The sequence below is a fragment of the Leopardus geoffroyi genome, chromosome D2, assembly GCF_018350155.1.
Source record: "Leopardus geoffroyi isolate Oge1 chromosome D2, O.geoffroyi_Oge1_pat1.0, whole genome shotgun sequence".
NCBI lineage: Eukaryota > Metazoa > Chordata > Mammalia > Carnivora > Felidae > Leopardus > Leopardus geoffroyi.
In genome coordinates this window covers 33761688-33785612 of record NC_059334.1, presented here as the reverse complement: position 1 = coordinate 33785612, position 23925 = coordinate 33761688, and the positions used below count along the sequence as shown (strand labels likewise).

Sequence of the window (23925 nt, the reverse complement as noted above, 5' to 3'; positions counted from 1 at the left end):
CTAAAAAACAAAAAATAATAAAGCAGAGTAATGGAGAAAAGGAGTGTTGAGTAGATGGGGGAAGACTTCAGTTTTATACAGGCATACTTCATTTTATTGAGCTTTGCTTTACTGCATTTCAGATACTGCATTTTTTACAAATCCAAAATCTGTGGGATCCCTGCATCAACCAAGTCAATCGGTGCCACTTTCCAACAGCATTTACTCACTTCATGTCTTTGTGTCCCATTTTGGTAATGTTTGCAATATTTCAAATTTTTTCACTATTATACTTGTTATGTTATCTGTGATCAGTGGTATGTGACGTTACTACTGTAATTGTTTAGGGGCACCACAGTGAACTTAATGGATAAATGTGTAATGTTCTGACTGCGCCACTAACAGGCCATTCCCCTGTCTCTGTCCCTCTCCTCAAGCCCACTTATTCCCTGAAATACAATATTGAAAATAGGTCAGTTAACAACCCTACAATGGCCTCTAAGTATGCAAGTGAAAGGAAGAGTCACAAGTCTCTCACTTTAAATCTAAAGCTAGAAATGGTTAAGCTTAGTGCAGAAGGCATGTCAAAAGCTGAGATGGGCCAAAAGCCAAGCTTCTTGTGCCGAATAGTCAGCCAAGTTGTGAACACAAAAGAAAAGTTCTTGAAGGAAATTGAAAGTGCTACACCAGTGAACATATGAATGATAAGAAAGTGAAGCAGCCTTATTGCTGATACGGGTAAAGTGGTCTGGATACAAGATCAAACCAGCCACAACATTCCCTTAAGCCAAAGACTAACTCAGTGCAAGGCCCTAACTCCCTTCAGTTCTATGAAGCTGACAGAGGCGAGGAAGCTGCAGAAATTTGAAGACAGCAGAGGTTGGTTCTTGAGATTTAAGAAGATGTCCCCATAGCAAGGAAGTGAGGCAGTAAGTGCTGGTGTGGAAGCTACAGCAAGTTTTCCAGAAGATCCAGCTAAGATAATTCATGAAGGGGGTTATAACAGATTTTCAGTGTAGATGAAAACAGCCTTCTATTGTCAGAAGACGTCATCTACAGTGTTCACAGCCAGAGAGGAGTCAATGGCTGGCTTCAAAGCTTCAAAGGACAGGCTGACTTGTTAATGCAGCTGGTGACTTTAAATTGAAGCCAATGCTCATTTACCATTCTGAAAATCCTTGGGCCCTTAAAAATTATGCTAAATCTACTCTGCCTTTGTTCTATAAATGGAATAGCAAAGCTTGGATGATAGCACATCTGTTTAAAACAGTTTACTGAGCATTTTAAGCCCACTGTGACACCTACTGCTCAGAAAAAAACATTCCTTTCAAAATATTACTGCTCACTGACAACTGGTCACCCAAGAGCTCTGACAGAGATGTACAACAACATTGTTTTCATGCCTGCTGACACAACATCCAATCTGCAGCCCATGGATCAAGGAGTCATTTTGACTTTCAAATCTTATTATTTAAGAAATACTTTTCAAGGGACACCTGGGTGGCTTGGTTGATTACTCATTCAACTTCAGCTCAGGTCACTATCTCACAGTTCATGGGTTTGAGCCCCATGTCAGGCTCTATGCTGACAGTTCAGAGCCTAGAATCTGCTTCAGATTCTGTCTGAAGAGGTCTCCCTCTCTCTATGCCCCTTCCCCACTCACGCCCTGTCCTTCTCTTTATCTCTCAAAAATGAGTAAACATTAAAAAAAATTAATAAAAAAGAAATACTTTTCAAAAGCTATAGCTGCCACAAATAGGGATACCTCTGATTGATCTGGGTAAAGTAAATTGAAAACCTTTTGAAAAGGATTCACTATTCTAGATGCCATTAAGAATATTCATGATTTGGGGCGCCTGGGTGGCTCAGTCAGTTAAGCGTCTGACTTCGGCTCAGGTCACGATCTTGCAGTCCGTGAGTTCGAGCCCCGCATCGGGCTCTGTGCTGACTGCTCAGAGCCTGGAGCCTGTTTCAGATTCTGTCTCCCTCTCTCTCTGACCCTCCCCCATTCAGGCTCTGTCTCTCTCTGTCTCAAAAATAAATAAATGTTAAAAAAAAAATTAAAAAAAAAAAGAATATTCATGATTCATGGGGGAAAAGGTCAAAATATCAACATTAATGGGAGTTTGGAAGAAGTTGATTCCAGTTCTCATGGATGACTTTGAGAGGTTCAAGATCTCCAAGGAGGAACTAAGTATAGGTGTGGTGGAAACAGCAAGAGAACTAGAATCAGAAGCGAAGCCTGAAGATGGGATTGAACTGCTGCAATCCCATGATAAAAGTTGAAAGGATGAGGAATTGCTTCTTATGGATGAGCAAAGAAAGTGGTTTCTTGAGATGGAATCTACTTCTAGTGAAGATGCTGTGAAGATCATTGAAACAACAACAAAGAATTTAGAATACTACATACACTTAGTTGATAAAGCAGCAGCAGGGTTTGAGAGCATTGACTCCTGTTTTGAAAGAAGTTCTACTGTGGGTAAGATGATATCAAGCAGCATTGATGCTAACAGAGAAATCGTTCATAAAGGGAAGAGTCAGTTGATGCAGCCAAATTCACCCTATTGTCTCATTTTAAGAAGTTGCCACAACAACCCCAACTTTCAGCAACCCCCACCCTGAGCAGTCAGCAGTCATCAACACGGAGGCAAGACCCTCCACCAGCAGACAGATTACAACTCACTGGAAGCTCAGATGATGGTTAGCATTTTTTTAGCAATAAAGTTTTTTTAATTAAAGTATGTACTTTTTTTTGATACAATGCTATTGCGTACTTAACAGACCACAGTAAAGTATAAACATAACCTTTATACGCACTGGGTAACAAAAATACATTCAATTCACTTTACTGTAATATTCACTTTACTGCAGTGGTCTGGAACCGAACGCACAGTATCTTCAAGGTATGCCTGTATAGGGAGATCATGGAAGATATCTGAGCAGACCTGAGAAAGATAACAAATAAGCAAGCATGCAAGTATTTCAGGAAAAGAGCATTCTAGTCATAAAACTGCAAATGCAAAGATCCTGTGAGGTGGGTGGATATCTGGCATGTTTGAGGAACACTAAGGTCAGTGTCACAAAAATGGAGTGGGCAAGGGGAAAGCAGTAGCAGAGGGAGGTCAGACAGGGAATGTTCAGCAGTGGGGAGCTGGAGCTGGCTGGTACCAGCCGATAAGAAGATTGTTATACATTCCAGAACTTTGAATCAGCCATAGTGAGAGTGAGTAATTATACCACAGAAGTAGTCAAATGTTACAAATCAGTGGCTGTCCCCCCTCTGGAGATCCAGTTTATCAGCACATTGCTGCCTATAGGCCACTTTGAATACTCTACATTTTGCTCTGTGTGAGATGAGAAGCTACTGGAAGGGTCGTCATCTGTCTGGTATCATCATTCCCACTGCCTGAGTTCTGATCACAGAGAAAAAGGGCAAAAGCAAGAAGACTAATTTGGAGGCTGCTGGCATACTAGAGATGAGATATGCTAGTGGTCTAACTCAAAGCACCAATGGTGAGAATATGAGAAGTCAAATTCTGAATGTGAAGAGCTGCGCTGATTTGAATCAGCATGTGGCGACAGTTACCAAGCTTCCAACCTACAAGTCAATGATATCTACCTCTAGTCTAAATATGTCATTCCTGGTTCTGAATTAAGACTGTTAGCTGGATTTATAAAGAGCTTCAAGAAGTGCAAAGAACCAATAAGGAGTCTTTGATGCACATTATATATCTTCAGCTATCAACGATTCTATTATCATTCCAAATGATCAACACAGACGTTTACCGAGCACCTGTTATACATAAGGTACTGCAAGGGATACAAAAAAATCTATACTCCAAGCCCTCAACCTCAAGGAGGTTACAATCTAAAAATTTAAGCGAAGGGGCTCCTGGGTGGCTCAGTCAGTTAAGCAGTCGACTCTTGATTTTGGTTCAGATCATGATCTCACAGTTCATGGGATGGGACCGCACAGTGAGCTTGTGCTGACAGCACAGAGCCTGCTCAAGATTCTCTCTTTCCTCTCTCTCTCTCCCCCTCCCCTTGCTCACACACACTTGCTCTTGCTCTGTCTCAAAAAATATGCTTTAAAGGGGTGCCTGGGTGGCTCAGTCAGATAAGCGTCCGACTTGGGCTCAGGTCATGATCTCATGGTTTGTGGGTTCAAGCCACGCATCAGGCCCTGTGCTGACAGCTCGGAGCCTGGAGCCTGCTTCAGATTCTGTGCCTCCCTCTCCCTCTGCCCCTACCCCACTCATGCCCTGTCTCTCTCTCTCTCTCAAAATAAATATTTAAAAAAATTAAAAATAAAAATAAACTTTAAAAACCAAAGTTTAAGCGAATGCATCTATATATAAAAAGAAACAGATTCAAGGCAGTGAAAATACCAAGTGTGTAGTAGCCCTAAGGAGTTTTCTATAAACTGGGATAAGGAGGGGGAGGAAAAAATCACTGGACTTAATGGATACGATGGGACTGGAAGAGAAAAAGGAACAAGTAAGGGCCTTCCAGGCAATGGATCTGAGAAGCGAAAGAGCTAGGTAAAGATGGGAACGCACTTGGTGGTTCAGGAGTAGCCTACTTGAGGCATTCAGGAGCACTGGGAGACAGAGACTACAACTGTGGCGTATGGAGACCTATAGTTGAACTCTTAACTGCATCACTTACTTGAGCATGTTACTTAGAGCCCTCCGGCCTCTATTTCCTCAGTGGCAATTACTTTATAGGACAGAATTAAGTAAAATTATGCCTGTACAGTGCTTCACACAACTTGGAAATTAGTAAGTAGTCACTGGTGATTAAAAACAACATTCTCATTAAAGATGGAAAGACAGATTGGAATTCCATTATGGAAGACCTTGAATATCAGACTAAGGAATCTGCATTAAACCCTGTAGGTAGTGGCAAGCAAAGTTTTATGTAGGGGAATAATTTGGTGAGATTTTACAACTATAACTCTGGCACGCAGATATAGAATGGATCGCTTACAGAGGAAACACTGCAAGTTGAGATGCTATTTAGACAACAGTCTAGATATACAGTAAGAGTTTCAACATGGGTAAGGATAGTGATAATGGATCACAAAGTGCAAAGGGTGGGATACTGAACTGTGTATGCTGAAGACATGGTTAAGATGGTAAATTTTATATTATGTGTTTTCACCACATTTTTTTAAAGGGTCAGAAAGGGAAAGTTAAGTAACTAGAAGAACCAAAGGTACCAATAAGGAAAAACAACAACAACAACAGTAAAGTCATAAAGGGGGCTCTATTTGGGAAAAGGACTCTACATTCTGGTTAGGTTTGAGATGATGCCGTGAAAGCCAAAAGAACATGTAGAGTATACAGAGATACAAGACTGAAGCTCACTCACTGATCAGTGGGAAGGAGAAACTTCACCATGCATAAACATACTAATACACCCAAGTCACAACTACTTGGCTTACCAGTCTTTACTGTAAGGTTAGAAAGGATGGGTATATGACTTGGGGACTGTACTTAATACAGACTGAAAAGATGTCTTTTCTGAGCCATCCCCAAAACCTCAACCAACATCATTCATCTTATAATACAAATAGGACTGTAACAGATCCAATAACACAATGCCACTTTGATAATCCTTTAATTCAGACACCATATATTCTCAGATGTAAGGCTAATTTGTTCAGTGTGTTCTCCATATATCCCTTAAATATTAGCAGTGAATTTGTGCATGCATGTGCTTTTTCCAGAATTGCTAACATTTTTGTATACTTTTTTCTGAATAACATGAATATAGAAAAACATATAAGCTTGGTGAACTTTCATGAAGTAAACACATCCATATAACCAGTACCCAAAACAAAAACCAGAACATTACTAGTACCCCAGAAGGCCCCTTCATACCCCATTGCAAACACTTTCCCCAATCCCCAACAAGGGTAATCAATCTCCTGACTTCTGACACCACAGATAGTTTAACCTGGTTTTGAAATTTATGTAAATACAATCAGAGTATGCACTCTTTAGTGTCTGGCTTCCTCCACTCAACATTATATTTGTGAGATTCACACATTATCATATTATTGTATATTGTATTCACACATTTTGAATGTGTATGTTCATTCATTCTGATCAGTATTTAATATTCATTGTGTGATTATGCCAGAAACTTATTTACCCATTCTACTGTTGATGGGCATTTGGAAAATTCCAGCTTGCACTACTACAACTCGTCCTGCTTATTAACATCTTTGTCCATGTCTTCTGGTGAACGCACACACACAATTCTGTTGTGTATAACTCTAGGAGTGAACATGCTGACTCATAGAGCGTGCAAGTGTTCAACTTTAGTAAAACAACTAATGAACTTTAAAGGAAAGAATACTTTAAGATCTTTATAGGGAAATTTGAATGATTAATGATTCATCAGAAGGTGCTGATGAAAACTACATCAAAAACGACTTCCAGGAGGATAAACATATTTAAGTAGGATTGTTGAACCACATGGCTTCCCAAGAAGGCAACTTAGTCTAGCATATTGTCACCAGCAATTTAGAATGTGACTATAACACTTAGAAGTAACCAAGTTTGGGGTGTCTGGGTGGCTCAGTCAGTTAAGCGTCTGGCTTCAGCTCAGGTCATGATCTCACGGATTGTGGGTTCGAGCCTCACATCGGGCTCTGTGCTGACAGCTCAGAGCCTGGAGCCTGCTTCGGATTCTGTGTCTCCCTCTCTCTCTGCCCCTCCCCTGCTCACGCTCTGTCTCTGTCTCTCAGAAATAAATAAAAACGTTAAAAAAATGTTTCTCATTAAAAAAATTAAAAAAAAAAAAAGAAGTAATCAAGTTTGCCTTGTTGTTTCTGGAACTGCTGATGCTGAAATTTCACAAACAACTCAAGAGCCATTACTATCAATAAGGTAAAGTAGCCACTTTCCCATCATGTACAGAATATAAATGTCACGACTCTGCAGCAGTTAAGCCTGTACGCATTGAATCGCACTCCTGGAATATAAAAGGGACTTCAAAACTAGTCTAACTTTCAGGTGGTCATATCAATGCCTTCTAAATCAGTGAACATGTGAACAAAACTTCATTTAATCCTGGAACAGAAGAAGATCATTAGGCAAAAACTAAGGGAAATCTGAATAATACACACTTCAGTATGTACCAACACTGGTTTATTAACTGTAACAAATGTACCAATCTAATGTAACATGTTAACCATAGGGGAACTGGAGATGGGGTGTATATGGGAATTCTGTGAATTATCCTTAGCCATTTTCCTATAAATCCAAAACTGTTTAAAAATAGAATTTATTTTTAAAAATCCACTTAAAACTCTGCAACATAATCTGCAGATTGTAATACACCTGCTAAACTCCTCTCAGAATGCAATCCAAATGCGTTTTAAGAGCTGTCAGACACCCACGCATGCACACATACACACACATACACTCTTTCCATCTATGGGCTTAGACACATAGATATATGAGGGAAGCATTCTATCTGTGCTGATTTTGGTTTTGCTCCCAGCTATAAAATAATGAACAAGGCTCAGACTTCCTTTCTTATTCCAACTAAACTTTTTGAATATATAAGTTTTTAATGATTCATTAAGAAGCAACCCCCCAGTTAATCTTCAAACAAGAAAATAAAAGCATCCAAACTCCAAGTAACATCAATTCTCCAATAAATCACATCTTTGTGGTTTAAATCGTTGAGTCTTTTTGCTTCTACTTCAGAGGGAATAAAGTGAAAAGGCTGTGCCTTACAGTTAGTAGTGAAAACAAGTAGCCCCACTATGGTGTAAGACCTAGTAGAAGGAACCCTGGGCAAAGAGGCAGGAGACCTAGCTTCTGGTTTCAGTTCCACCACTGTCTTCTCTGTGACCCTTGAACATTTCCCCGAACTTCTCTGATTCTCAATTTCCATGATCTCAAGTTCATTTCAACTTTAATATTTGTTCCATGAATAAAGAGGTCCTTTAGTTATCACTTCTGGGAAGATAGCCTAGTTAAAGCTTTTATCCTTATCTGTTCTATAAAATCAAGTGTCTAGAAAGAAAAATAATATCCCGTTATGGAATGAGTGTTTAGTCCCATGGGGGGTGAGGAGTAGGGGGATATAATGAATAAAAGAAAACAAGTTGAACAGCCATCATGGCTTTCCATTCCATTAACCTTGTATTAGTAATCCCACCACCATATATATTGCAAATATTTATTTGCTAGACAGCATTAGGACACAGGGCTTGGCTTTCTTTTTAGAAGACTATTTGAATTCACCTGTGGTTCCAACAAGTTTATATCTAAACATATCCTGAAGTCTGTTTCTTTTATAGAAGGAACTGGCACACTTTTTTTAAAAAACCCAGATAGTCTTAGGCTTTGTGAATCATACGGTCTCTGTCACAACTCAACTTTGTTGCTATAGTGCAAAAGCAGCCATAGACAATTTGTAAACGAATGGGTGTGTGTTCCAATAAAACTTTATTCACAAAAACAAGTGATGGTCATGGCTGTAGTTGGCTACTCCCTGTCCTAGAATCAGGGGCAGAAAATCAACTGGCAAGATAGATTTTGTAAAACCATTTCATGAGTTCACACTGAAATAAACTGTTTTGTTTGCAGGGAGAAAATGTTTATGAATCATGATCTTCACATACCTGAGAATGTTCAAGTTTCCCCTGCATGAACAGGTCACACCACCAATACCTAAGACAGAGCAGGAAAACACTCTCCCTTACATGGTTGTTATGACATAACAGGGGATGTGTTAATTTATATAGGCAAAATTTACAAGGTGACCTGCAAAAGTAAAATACCAGGTTTTAGCAACTTTAGCAAGAAAAGAAACCCATACCTCATTAATGCCAACCATCACTTTTCCTATATATTAAGCTAAATTAATTAAGCTATATAGAGAGCTAAAATTCAAGGTCATTGACTTTCTTGGGAGAGCTGCTCTGTTTCCATGCAACCCAGTTGGTTTAGACCAGCAGACCCTTGGTTATCCATAACCTGTTAAATTTCCAGAAGGCCAGACTAACTGTTTGATCTAATACAGAAGTTCTGATTCATTCTGGGATGGGACAGGGGTTGTCCATCAACATGAATGGGCTAATTAATAATTAGGCCAAGACCAGATCTATCATCCCTTAGGGTCTATCCTAACAAAAATGTTCCATCCTGTGACAGTCACCTTGCTAAGTTCAGCCCCATGTTAGCTACCAGGTATTCAATAGCAGGCTAGAGCAAAGAGCCAGCCCACAAGGATCAAGCAAGTGCCTTTTTAAAAACTAATCTTAAGAAGTTCCTCTACATGGCTTTGCAAAGTAAGCAAAAACCATGCCAAATAGTAAAAAAGGCACTTACTTGACTCCCACAGGCCAGCTCCACACTCTAGCAGCTAAGATGTCACTGGCATGGTACATGGAGAGTGAGGTGGAAACGATATCTTGTCAACCACTGTAGGAATGGTAGTGAAAGACCTAAAAGAATAGAAAAAAGTAAAGTCAATGTCAAAGGTAAAGGCTCTCCTGAGCCTGCTGACATGGATACCTCAGCATATGACAACAAAGGAAAGAAAGTTTGAAAGAATATTAGCTACAACCTAGAACCTAGAATAAATCCAGAAGATTATGAGAAACTCTCAAATATACATTTTTTCCTGAGAAAGTATTGAATCTTTTGATATCTGCATGGTAAGCTCATATAGATGTAAAACTCGAGAATCTGAAGCAACAATTCATAGACTAATAATACTTTTAGAAATTGCTTTAAAGAAGCAAAATTCTTTCACTCATCTCTATGCTTCTAACATTTAAAAAATGGAACCCTAATAAACAATGAGAAAAAGAAGAAATTTTTTAAAGATTTTTTAATAAATTTTTTTTAACGTTTATTTATTTTTGAAAGAAAGAGCAGGGGAGGGGCAGAGAAAGAGGGAGACACAGAATCGAAAACAGGCTCCAGGCGCTGAGCTCTTAGCACAGAGCCCAACGTGGGGCTCGAACCACGAGATCACGACCTGAGCCAAAGTCGGTCATGATAGCTTTGCACAAGCCACCCAGGCGCCCCAAGATTTCTTTTTTAAAGTAATCTCTAAACCCAAGGTGAGGCTTGAACTTAAGACCACGAAATCAAGAGTTGCATGTTCCAAGGAATGAGCCAGACAGGCGCCCCCCTCTTTTTTTTCTTAAATAAGAATAAAAAATTTTTTAGCTGAAAGGGACCCTGGCAATAGAAGTCTCAGGTTATCCAGATTCATTCAGAACTTTCAATAGTTTCAGAAAGCAGTTCACAAAACTTAAAACTCTTGGTGCACTAAAACAAAAAATCCAATTCATTTACCTAGCCACACAACCCTCTGGTTTAGGAGTTCTGTTTCAAAATGCTTGACTCTTGGCAAATTTTATCAGAGATCATTCAAAAACAAGAACCACCATTTTTTTTCAGGACAACATTTTTGAAAAGAGCCTGTTCACATACCATTACCTCCTCTCCCAATGCCTACACTATTTGTGGGTAAAGGAATTTGTGAATAAAAAACTGTGACTTATAAGAAAAGCAGCAATAGTGAAAAAACAAAAATCATTCCTCATAATCAGTTAATTCTCAATTCTTAATTCTCAATAATCTCTTTCTTCCTTCCATCTAATCATTCCAACGCCCCCCCCCCTCAATTTTTTTTTTTAAATAATCTCTTCTTTTACTTGCTGGCCCTTTTAGCATCATTGCCCCCACAGAACCACAATGGCAGAAACCAATAGGCAACCGAATTTAATCATTCTTGGGGCACCAGAATCTCTCCAATAAGAAAAAACAAAGATAATTTAAGTTTTCATTCTAAATAAGTTTTAGCCAAAAGACTATTCTTACACTACTCCCTAATTCCAGTATGCTTAAAGTTGGGTCACCTTTTTAGCAAACAGTCTGATGATTCAAATTGCCCAGGCCTCAGGGCGCCTGGGTGGCTCAGTCGGTTGGGCGGCTGACTTTGGCTCAGGTCGTGATCTCGTGGTCCGTGAGTTCGAGCCCCGCGTCGGACTCTGTGCGACAGCTCAGAGCTTGGAGCCTGTTTCAGATTCTGTGTCTCCCTCTCTCTGACCCTCCCCCATTCATGCTTTGTCTCTCTCTGTCTCAAAAATAAATAAATGTTAAAAAATTTTTTTTTCAAATTGCCCAGGCCTCGATTAATTTATTTAGAAAGGGATATTCACTGTTAATAGCATATCTGGCCAGACTGCATCGTGGGTGCCTACCTCACATTTTCTTCCCAATTTTGGCTTGTGTTTGCTTTGCCTTAGCTACAGTCCCTGGAAAGAATCCCATTTATTAGTGTTTCCCTTGCTGCATCAGCATTTCTGGTTAAAGCACAATAGCAAATCATTTGGAGGGACAACCTGAATGGAGTTCTGTATTGTGTATTCTGCAACATTATCCAAACCATTATCAAAGATGTTAACAGTTCTTCTTTTTGTTTTGTTTTTTAATGTTCATTTATTTTTGAGAGACAGAGAGACAGAGTGTGAGATTGGGGAGAGGGGGTGGGGAGCAGAGAGAGAGGGAGACACAGAATCTGAAGTAGCACAGAGCTCAACGCAGGGCTCGAACTCACGAACCTGAACCGAAGTCAGACTCTTAACCTACTGAGCCACCCAGGTGCCTCTCAAAGATGTTACAAATGAAAGACAACTGCATGAAATTGGGAAGAAAAAAAATTTATCAGAGATTGCCTTTCTAAAACAATGACTACAAGGAATACTCAATGGCAAATACACATACAAGATTCATTATTAAAACAAATATTTTATTTCACATCAACTGTCTACCCCAAAAAGCACCCCTCCATTCCTAGACCTTGTTTTTCCTTTACTCCGTAAAACCATGACACAATTCAAGAACAATCTTTTTACCATTTAAGGCATATACCCTTTCTACCAAATAAAGCAGTCCCAAACTGCAAATTTGGGAACTCACAGAAGAAAAACAATGAATAAATGTCAACAAGTTCCCATCTACAGCTTGTCTGCACTTCAAAAAAAACTGAGCATTTTCATAGAACAAACCAAGTTTTAGCTGCAACAGCTCAATCCCGCATGAGCATGCTGTATTACAGCGGATGCCGTTCGGCACTTTGCACAAGACATGTTCGTCTGTGTAATGAAACATTATTCTTCTCTGCCTTCTCTCCGGAAGTACAAAGGGTTTTCCCAGGAATATGATAAATGAGGGCATTCCACACCCAAAAAAGGAAACTGGATTTTTTGAAAGTCAAAATATTCCTCGTCTAACTTTTAAAATGACATAATATATTCCTCTTTCCCAGCCCCCCAAAATATTCAGCTAAAGAGACTTTCAGTCAACAAGAGAATAGTTAAACATGAGAAATGGAGAATGAAACATGACAAAACAGTTAAAAATGAATGAACCAGGACTACACGTATCAACTACAGATTCTTCAAAGTATTTAAGCAAAAAGAACAAATTACATAACTACATACAGTGTACAATCTTCTAAATAAGGCTTAAAACATATTTACAGTACTATGTAAGGTTGACAGATACAGCAAAAGCATAAACACATGCATGGGAATGGTAAATACTAAATTGGAAAGAATGGTAATTTGGGGAGAGAGGACAAGAAATTGGACTGAGGAAAGATACCTGGGGCAGCTTTCATAGTTACCGTGTTTAATTTTTCAAGCTAAAAGAAATAAATATTCTACATGTTTTTATAGACATGACATACTTCTTACTTTATTTTTCAACGTTTATTTATTTTTGGGACAGAGAGAGACAGAGCATGAACGGGGGAGGGGCAGAGAGAGAGGGAGACACAGAATCGGAAACAGGCTCCAGGCTCTGAGCCATCAGCCCAGAGCCTGACGCGGGGCTCGAACTCACGGACCGCGAGATCGTGACCTGGCTGAAGTCGGACGCTTAACCGACTGCGCCACCCAGGCGCCCCAACATACTTCATACTTTAAAAACAAATGACTTTTCCCATTATGTTTAACTGAATAGAATATAGTTTTCTTATGAAGCCCCCCCCCCCCAAAAAAAACCCTCTGGTGATGGAACGCCCTTTCCAAGTGAGCCCCCTCATCAGTAGAGACCTTCTGTGTTTTCTTCCACTAGTGCTGCTACTTTCTTATACTGGCTGTGATGGGATTTTCAGATCCCTAACTCAGGGCCTCAGCTTGTCTCTACTTTTAATCTTACCAAGAATGCTCTTTTTAGGCAAGAAATCTATTAGAGCTTCCTTTCATTTTCCCCTTTTTACTGCTCAAACCTCTAGCAATCATTAAAAAGAAAGTCATTACATATTTAAAGCTCACCCGACTTTGTGGCACTTAGCCAAGCTAGGAACTTGATTTTATTCTGAATCAAATGTCAATGCAGAATGAGATACTAAAATTAAAGAAAACACTGGGGCACCTGGGTGGCTCAGTTGGTTAAACATCCGACCTCAGCTCAGGTCTTGGTCTCACAGTTCAGGAGTTTGAGCCCACCATCGTGCTCTGTGATGACAGCTCAGAGCCTGGAGCCTGCTTCAGGTCTCCTTCTCTCTCTGCTCCTCCCCTGCTGATGCTCTGTCTCTTTCTCTCTCTCTCTGTCTCTCTCTCTCTCAAAAATAAACATTAAAAAAAATAAAATTAAAGAAAATACTGACTGCAGTTTAATTTTCTAATAAATGAACATTCTAAAATTCTGTAATATGTTAGACCACGATTGCTTCACCACCTCAACAATGCTTAGATAACATTTTGTTTTGAAGCTTAAGTCAGAGCTGGAAATAAAAAAAAAAAAAATTTCATGGTGGGGGAGGGTTTAAAACAAAAACGAAAAAAATAAAACAATTTCTCGCATGCATACATGTAATGAGACATTCACACAGAGCATACCCTTGGGATTCCCTCAAAAACTAAAAATTAAAAAATCACTACCACCTCTTCATGATCAGAAAACCCATTTTTCCTATCTATTCTAACACCAGCATTCAAAGGTCAGAGAAAGAGGGGCAAGAAAGAAGAAAGTGACAGAGACGGACATAAGCTGGTATTCTTCTGTTTACCAAACAAATACAAATTCCAGCAAACGCAAATAAAAAACTTTCAATCTTCTCATTAGGTTTTTACTATTTCTCCTACTCCATTCAATCTATCCTTAAATACTTCATAAAGTATTCTCATATCCATACTCTGTTTTAAAATGAAAAAAATAGGTTTTATCACACTTGGCCACTTGCCACAGCCCTGCTTCATGGCAGCTAGCAGAATTCTGGCAGTGCAAGATACAGGATACAGTGGGGGCAGAATGGAAATACAGAAGATTAGTTCCAAAATAAACACCTCCAAAAATCTGTCATCTTTGGAAATATATACATGCAGGGAATCTAGAGTTGGCAGCACCTCTTTCAAATAGTTCCTTTCAAGCTCTCTTCTGCAGTGCCCAGCCCTTCACCCTTCCCTCCACTCCTCTACTTCCTCCAAATACTTGCCAGGCAGATGCATGTGTCAATTTCTTAAATTACTTATAAGACAATAGCACTACAATATTTTTCTATCACTATTTTACTTAGTATTTTCCATAGTCCTGCTTGTTTCAGCATAATCTGTGAACCCTTTTAAAATGATCTGCTGCTGCCTGAATCAAAGAAAAGTAATTTCTTCTTCGTATTTCTATGATTCTCATCACTGTATTATCTCGGCATGGAGAACAAGAGAATCTACAGCTGCATTATCCACAGGGTTGAAGGATTTAGACAATGGTCTCTAGGACTTTTCAACTCACTGACTCATTTATTCAACACTGGCTGAGTGTCTCTGTTCTTGACTACACTAGGCTCAGCTCACAGAGTTTGGGAGAATAGACTACTGTGGGCAACTAATCACCTGAGGTTTCCACACTCAGGATTCCTGTAGTGTAATTACAAAGGAAAACAGAAACATTTTCTGTTTCAGCCTGGCAGATCACGACTCAGAATTAACAGATTATTAGAACACACTGTCTTACCTCAGCATTCCAACATTAACTGCTTTTTTCCTTCCCCTTTCTCTCCAACTCTCTGGATTCCCCACCACATGTTCACCTCTTCCCCCACACCCTCAGCAGTTTGGATTGGAAAAAGAAGACAAAAGAGAAGGATGGGACTAAAGGCAGAATGACTTGTTTAAGAGGAACGCAGGGTAAATTGTCCATCAAGATGTCAGAAGTAATTATACAAACTGTCCTGAAAAGGAAATGGAAGGGATTTTTCTTCACTTCAAGCCTTTGACCCTGGTGACAATAAGCAAATACATTATACTTGAGTTTATGATTTTATACAAGCTCCCCAAAGGAAAAATATAAAAATTACTTATAAAGTATTATATGAAAGTGACATATGTCTTAGAAAGCCCCTTAGGCTCCTTTGATCAAGCATCCTTATTTAATTGGCCAAAACATTAAGACCAAAGAGGTCACCTGCCCAGGGTCAAACAGCAAATTAACAGAAGAGAAATGAACAAAACCCACACTCCTACCTCTATTGTATCACATGGCACCTAATCCTCTTCAAGTACAGTGACTTACTTTTATTTTGGTGACTCACACACACACACACACACACACACACACACACACCATTTCCATCTCTTATTTAACTATCTCAGAAAACTAATTAAAAATTCTATGATGGTATAGCAATCCTTTAGTCCCATAGTTTTCCAAAGGCTCACCAACAACGTGACAAATACAATCTCTTCTGGTGAAGCAAATATTGTAACGGGTCTAAAGACTTGTCATAGTTATCAAATAAATACTTACCTCTGTATTATAATACCTAGAAGACCAAAGAATATGTGCTTTCCGAATAAAGCAATCCAGTAAGGTACCTAGTCAATTAAAATACAGAGAATCACTCCATATAACTTGTTCTCGATTATTACATGTTTTTATTTTTATACTCCTCTTGAGAAACGGATGGCAGAAGCACAACTCCTGTCTTCGCTTCTAATGTAAGAATGGAGGTTGCTAACATTTTACGAAGAAAAGGTTTCATGCCTAGGAATGACTAGGTTTTTATTTGTTTGTTTTAAAGATAAAAGACCATCATACATACAATGCTCAGTATTCCCTAAAGGTAAACAAATACTACAAAACTGGAAAGTTAAAGAGAACAAAGTCAAAGGAAATTACTCAAAAACATTCCTCTAATTAATTAAGGTAACATGAAGAGTTTCTGCTTTGGAAGAGTGTCATACACAGAACACACACTCTCAAAGAAGATTTGCTGAGTGCTCATCACACTTGGTGAACTCCTTCCACACTGTGTGTAAATCTTTCAGATTCTGATGGTGTGGGGGAGGGGAGGCAGGAACATGGGATAAGGTAGGCATTGGATTTGATACATACATTTTAAAATCATTAAACCAGGTCAGCACATTTTTATATACAAAAGAAGAGGCACAGAAAAGACAACAAAGAAGTATATTTAACATGACTGTAAAAAGAAACACACAGAAAAGGTCCAGAAATAAAGTTTCAGGGCCTGAGTATTAATAGCATCAGACAGCCCTTGAATTGAACTGCCTTTCTACCTGGTACTAGCTGAGTGATAGTCTATGTCCAATCACCAAGTTCTAACAATTCTACTTCCTAAATCTGCCTTCTCTCTATTCCCTTTCTCTATCCCCAATGATACTGTCCTTATTCAGGCATCTTTTGCCTGGTTCATTAAGATACCCCTTATTGGCCTCTTGGCTTTCTGGTCCCATCCTTTCGAATCCGGCCTTCACACTGCTGCCATTGTAACTAACCTTCCAAAAAAAGCACAAACCTGATCATGTGATTCACCTAATTGAAATTCTTCAGATGCTCACCTATTGACTAGCAGTATTTTTCCAAACTGTGGCTTAAACTGTAGAATCAATTTAAGTGGGTCCCAACCAGTATTTCTTTAACAAAATAGCATAGAAACTATGTATGCCTCATACATAGTAAAAATATTGTTTCATGAAACTTCTCCTACTTTTATGCACACATGCACATTCTGGGTCATGATATAAAATGTATTTCTACTGTGGGTTGAGTTTAAAAAAAACCACTGACCTACATAATAAAATTCCAATTCCTTCACAAGTCCCTTCACAGTCTGATTCCCTCACCATAGCACAGGAGTTAAGAGACAGGCTCTGGAGCCAGACCACTTGCATTTCCTTGCCAGAAATACCAGTCGCCGCTGCATGATCCTGAGTAAGTCATTTACTAGCTGAGCGTCACTTACCAGCTGTGATCCCGGGCAAATCAACCGAGCTGAGGTAACTTGGCCTCACTATAAAACGAGGGTAGCAACAACATCTACCCAGAGGGTGCCACAAGAATTGAGTGAGATTACCTATGTGACACGTGGTGCACTTGATAAATGTTAATTCTTAGTGGTATCACTATTACTGCCCAGCCTAATCTCTGGCTGTTCTTGCTCACACTCCAGTTCTTACAAACTACTGGCCGTTTCTCAAATACATCTTCCTTCCTCATACAGTCATGTCAGATGTTGCTGCTGCCTAGACTGGACTATACCCTTCCAGTCCCCCACACATCATATTTCATCCTATTTCAGCTTAAGTGAGGCCTCCCTGTGAAGCCTTCTCCAGCTAAACGCTCCCACTGAACCTCCGGGCCGGCGGGGAGCATAGCCACTTACAGTCTTGTTTGTCGGTGTCTCCTAGCCAAACTGTGACCTCTCAGGACCACCTCAGAGACATCACTCTTTCCCAGCACAGCATCTTACAAACAGCAGTTCATCAGATATTTTCTGAATGACTCCTGGTTACTTACCCTTACTAGGTCTTCATTTTCTCATCTGTACAATGGGAGTACTATTTTGCCCAAAGAGTTATAAAAGTGTCTGATATAGAAGCAATGCTCAACAATGGGTGGGACTTTCCAGAATCCTTAGCCAAATTACAAATATCCTAAGGAAGCAATATCTTAGACCCTTATTAGCTAAGACCTGGAGGTGAGGGTAGAGAAAGAGACTTAAATGTTGCCAGAAAGATGGTAAGATCTCTTGGAAGAAAACTGCAGTAGCTGCTTGAGAAAGAAACACAGCTGAAGGACAAGATGAAAGGGAAGGGGGCCCTACACAGACACCCAGCCAGACCTAGGCATAAATCCCAGCTCCAAAACATCTGTCTGGTCCATCTTTGCATCCCTGGCATTAAAACAGTTTATGACACTTAGGAAGAAATGAACCTATCTCATCCTCAATTTCCTCATCTATAAACCTGGGATAATCATGCCTCTCACAGCACTATAGTGAGAATTAAATGAGGTAACACAATGCCCTCAGATGCTTTCTTCTCTATCTACCCCTCTACATACAGGTCAGGTAGTTCACATTAACCTACTTCCTCTCCAGTTATTTGACAAATTATCAGTCACGTTAACTTTCTCTAAAGTTTAAAGCAGATATTAATACTCTTAAACATCCTGTAACACCACTTATTATAGGTATTACAAAAAAGGTGAAGGCAAAAAAGAAGTTTAAAGGATCTTGTAATCCATAAGGCAGTACAGTTCAAGACTATACGTGGGAGACTGTCCCCTGGATGGCCTCATACACATATGGATTCTCAGCAATTCTCTGGTGATTTTTACAAGTGTTCCCCAAACAATAAAATAGACAATAGTAAAGACTGAAAACTTTAGTAACAAAGTATAAAAGGTAAATACCCCCCTTTTGATTAATAAATATTGCCAATGTCCTTAAAGAACCTTTGAAAAGGACTCTTATTTTCAAGAGATTTCAAAATGCAATGTCATATTTCCCATTTTTTCCAGAACTGCATTAGAAAAAGTTCAGTTTCAGCATGCTACTAGACCCAGTTGGTGGTGTAATCTACCAAGTTATATTTTGATCAAAATAAAAGATTCAAGCCCATACACAGTTTATGGGTCAATAATTCACTAAACTCATTAAAATTACTTTGCTTGAAGTCAACTTTCATGTTACACAGGCTGTCTCACTGCAAGCATTTAACAAACTGCAGTGAAATAATTAAATGGATTGTTTCTCTTTTTGTGTTCAACCTGCAGAGGACAGGTTTTTTAACACATATCATCAAGCTTGACCTAAATCAGGAAATAATTATTCAGGACTGGGCTTGAGTTTAAGCACGTACTGAAAGAAAGGGTCTCAATTCACTTTTCATTTTTTGATTTTTTTCTCTCCCCAATTCATTTTTTTTTTTTTTAAAGTAGGCTCCACGCCCAATAGGGGACTTGAACTGGAATCAAGCAAGAGTCAAATGTTCTACCTGGGATCAAGAGTCAGATGCTCTACTGCCGTAATCAGCCAGGTACCCCTCCTAATTCACTTTTTAAAAGGAACCTCAGCTTAATTGTCTTTTATTTATTTTTTTTTCAACGTTTATTTATTTTTGGGACAGAGAGAGACAGAGCATGAACGGGAGAGGGGCAGAGAGAGAGGGAGACACAGAATCGGAAACAGGCTCCAGGCTCCGAGCCATCAGCCCAGAGCCTGACGGCCCAGAGCCTGACGCGGGCCTCAAACTCACGGACCGCGAGATCGCGACCTGGCTGAAGTCGGACGCTTAACCGACTGCGCCACCCAGGCGCCCCAGCTTAATTGTCTTTTAAATGACACATACGTTCCTGCAATTTCATAGGAAAAGAACTGATTGAGAAAGCCAGCAGATGGGGGAACCATTTTCAGCTCTGTAGTAACTTGCTGGGCTACTAAAGAAAAAACCATTTCACCACTCTTGCATTATTGCCTTAATCTATGGTCTTTTTGAGCTCTGAAGTCTATGATTCTTTTTAGTATATGTCCTCCATAGTAACATCTTAGTTTTCCTAATAACATGTTATTCCAGTAATTCTAAAATATCCATGAGTCATGGTACAGTATTAATTAGTGAAATAAAGAATAGAGGATTCCGTTATGTTGGGTGGCTATCTCAAGATCTTAAAAGGTAGTCTTGTCCTGGGACACCTGGATGGTTCAGTTGGTTGAGTGTCAGACTTTGGCTCTGGTCATGATTTGCAGTTCATGAATTCGAGCCCCACATCGGGTTTGCTGCTCTCAGCACAGAACCCGCTTCAGATCTTCTGTTCCTCTCTCCCTCTGTCTCTCCCCCATTTGCATGCATTCTCTCTCTCTCTCTCTCTCTCTCTCTCTCTCTCCCTCTCAAAAAAAAAAAAAAAACAAAAAAACAAAAAAAAACACCCATAGTCTTGTCCTTAAGCACACACATAAACCAGAATTTTTTAAGAAAACCCATAGAGACACAAAGCTAGGATATAAAAAAGAAATGAAAGCAACATCTCTGCAGTTATTCAGATAATGGTATTAATGGGGGCAGGGCACCTGGGTGGCTCAGTCAGTTAAGTCTCTGACTCTTGATATTGGCCCAGGTCAAATGATCTCCCAGTCATGTGACTGAGCTATGTCAGGCTCAGCACTGAGTGTGGAGTCTGCTTGGGATTCTCTCTCTTCCTCTCTCTCTCAAAATAAGTAATAAACATTTAAAAAAAAAAAACAAAAAACCAGACAATGGTATCAATGAGGTGCTATTGCAGAAGACCATAACCACTCTGGATTTCAAACACAAGGCAGCCCCAAAACCAAAAACGATGTGCATTCAGTTTGTTGTTCTCTTTGACATACACCATTCCTGATGCTGCATTCTCTATTTAGATTTCCTCTTGGAGTAGAGTTCCATAAAGCATAATAATCTGGGTATTAATCACACTTTTGCTGGGCTTTGGGCAGAAAGCAAGTATCACTGTAGAACTCATCGAAAGGCACCAACTCTGTGCATCAGTCTACCATAAAGAAGTGTAATATACAATCAAAGACAGTACTGGCAATACCAAAGTTAAAGCAATTACCCAAATGTGGCTACCTAGGCAACAGGCCATTAGAAAAGTCAAACTGGGGGATGGGGGGCGTGGTAATGAGCACATCTTTTCATTGTATCTGCAAGCAGACAAAAGGGTGCATATTCAATTAATGCTCATCTGAGTGTCACCTATATACCTAGCACTGCGCTGGAGTCTATGAGAGACAAAAAGGCAATACTGCCCACCCACCCCATAAGATAATGCACCCACAAATGAAATATTTAGGTAACAAGATAAGTCAGTGTCAATCTGTGTCCTGCTAATAATTAAACTAGCTAACAATAAATCCTATCAGAACTTAGACAAGGCAGAAGAGAACAACAGAAAGGGATTAAGAGCCAGGAATCACACAAATTAAGATTCTGACTAGGACTTCTTGAATCCACCTCCATTTAAAGACATCTCAGATGTCATTAACCACAAACATAACCTAGTAAGTCACTTCCCTCAGTTCCCATTAGGCGTGTCTCCTCATCTGTAAAGTGAGGAGGTTAGATTCAAAGAGGAGTCATCGGTCACAGTCTCTAACCTGAAATGGACCTTAGAGGTTAGAGAAGTGATTAAGACCGAAATTCAGCTGCAAGAACTGCATAAACATTTAGTATAGATACTTGGAACACTGGCTTAAGCGAAGTGGAATATTTGTGCTGGGATGTCTCTGGGAAACCCAATTAAAGAATTGCAACTTGCTTCTGTGTCTGGTACTATAACCTCTGCTAAAACTATCAGGTTAAACAGAAATGTTGTGACCACTAAAGAACTATAATGTGTAAAAGTGAGAGGGACAGTCGCAAACAATAACAGTCCAATGACAGACTTAAGCAAGAGATTTAGTAATTCAGCATAGCCACTGACCACTAGGAAATGTCAACAGTCAGGCTTTCATAATCAGAGGTGAGACCATTTGATTTAGCAAAGGAATTACCCAGCTCACAATGAAAGGCAGTTCCCCCTCAAAGAGCCATCCTTGAAAATAGCAACCACCTTCACTAACCACACAGAAAGGCATGCGACAAACATTTTACATCAGTCTTAAGTTGCAACCACAAGCTGGGAGCAGTAACGGGCTCTTCACATGGACAATGAAAAACTACACTAGATGGTGCCAAAAATATTGAATAAGCCCCTGCATTCTTATTTCTATTTACTTAGTTGAGTGATCTTGTAATAAAGAAAGTGGGGAGGGGACAAGTTATGTTTCATAACTTCACAACCACATCTGCCAATGAGCTGAACTGTATTGTTTTGGGCTCCTCCTGTAAACTTGGAAAAGATTTTGAACACATGCCTCTCAAGCAAAAAAATTAACCAGCACCATAACCGGTTATGTCCCCCTGGCTCTAATTTACTGTACCTACTACAGCAGAACAAAAGTGGCACAAGCTGGGCTTGTGATGTCGTCCAATGCAGAGTGCCATCTGCTGCACATGCACAGGATGTCTCCTAGGCAAGATGCAACCTTAGTGTCTCTCAGGGACCTTTACAAGAGCAAGCTGTTTGCTCCCATATTTGCCTAATACATTTGGCCTCAAACAACATCCACTTACAGGAGCATTCCCATTCACGGGATTTTAAAACACCAATACTTTCCTAACGATAGTCAGTTTTATAAAGGAGGAGAAAGATTATGAAGGAGCAATGGCACCTTATAATGAGAAGAACACAAGAACGGGGTCAGAATATCTGGGGTGGGTCCTGAAACTGTTGCCTGTTAGCTGTGCGATCCTGGCCAAGTTTCTCCCCTTTTCTGGGCCTCAATTTCAGGCATAAAATGTCAAGAGTTAAACAAATCTCCAAGAGATACCTTTCAAAGTGAGTCTTGTGAGAGATCATAGAATAACAGATGGAGACAGCTATAGACAGGGTGGCTTCAGAGCAATCGTAGAAAAAGAAAAAATCCTGTTTACATATTTTAAATCATCAGACACAATTTTTTTCAAAAGCATACAATTCTAAGTTCATTTACAAGTCAACATTCCCATGATAACACTTCAGCCCTTCAGAAATAACACTTCACTTTAACTGTGCTTTCAGTTACAAATTCAGCACATCACTTTTACCCACCCCAGAATAGCACAGAAGAACACTTTCATGAAGTACCCACACAAGGAAGGCACTCACAGCCTGACAGATTCGCATAGTGAAAAATATACAAGGCACAAATTTAAAAATGCTAAATGAATACCACACCCAAATAGCCTTAAAAACAAACTGTGCAAAGTCAAAAGACGTATTAGCAAAATACAGGGATAAAGACAACTTGAGAAGTCTTTAAATAGTTTGAGGGAGAGGGGAATGCAATCAGATTTTTGGGTGGCTTCATGTTTTTAGGAAAACAAAACACATAAACGGAGGCTATGAAACATGCAATTCTAAACTGAACTGTGGAAAAGCTCGGCTCTCACCCAAAAGCTTCAGCAAAGCAATATGTCAGCATGCCAAATATGAAGTACAATTTTCTTCACAAGAATGAAGACAGGATCCATACGTATGACTAATAATAACAATATCATCTTGCATTTCCAGAGCATTAGTTCTTTTCATAGCTCTTTCAGACCCTTGATTTTATGTTGTCATCAGTCTTGGGGTATCCTCTCTGAAAACCTCCAGTTCAGTTTCCTCTCAAGAGCTATGTGATCACAAGAAGACAGGTGGATGTATTTGTTAACACAGGTGGATGTACGTGCTGAGATCTCAAGGTACTAGTTTCTTCTAGCAGGCTGTCTGCAGTGATTCTCTCGTTAGCACACTATACAACTTAGCTCTAGGAAACAAAACCTACACTTTCTCACTTGGCCAAAGACCAACACAAATGGGTTGGGAAAGTCCAAGCAAAGAGAACCCACTGACTTGTTAGGTCAAGAACTCCACGCCAAGTTGATCTCTTGTAACTGAAAAAAGAAATGACAATCACTCACAAACACACCCCAAGGCTGTTCAAATAGAAACTCTCCTTCGTTGCCAGCCAATGAAATCCAGCAGTAACTGGTTAATTCAACCACCAAATCCCTGCCTCTGTGAACAACTTGCCATACCCACGTCCCCTCCG

General features: G+C 39.6%; 1 protein-coding gene across 5 annotated transcripts in view; it reads right to left on the bottom strand.

The window, feature by feature from the left end:
- Positions 1-23925, bottom strand: part of MCU (mitochondrial calcium uniporter) — a 199866-nt gene that overhangs the window by 174970 nt on the left and 971 nt on the right. For 2 of the 5 annotated variants that reach the window (XM_045437720.1, XM_045437722.1), the window contains exons 1-2: positions 9336-9451; positions 8627-8768 (exon numbers count right to left, since the gene is read on the bottom strand). The exons of 2 other annotated variants lie outside the window; for them this stretch is intronic. In XM_045437720.1, the coding sequence (XP_045293676.1) occupies positions 8627-8768; positions 9336-9394 (201 nt within the window). In that variant the 5' untranslated portion in view covers positions 9395-9451. Of the gene's footprint in view, positions 1-8626; positions 8769-9335; positions 9452-23925 lie in introns of those variants that run through there. One more of the 5 variants, XM_045437723.1, reaches the window with a different exon arrangement.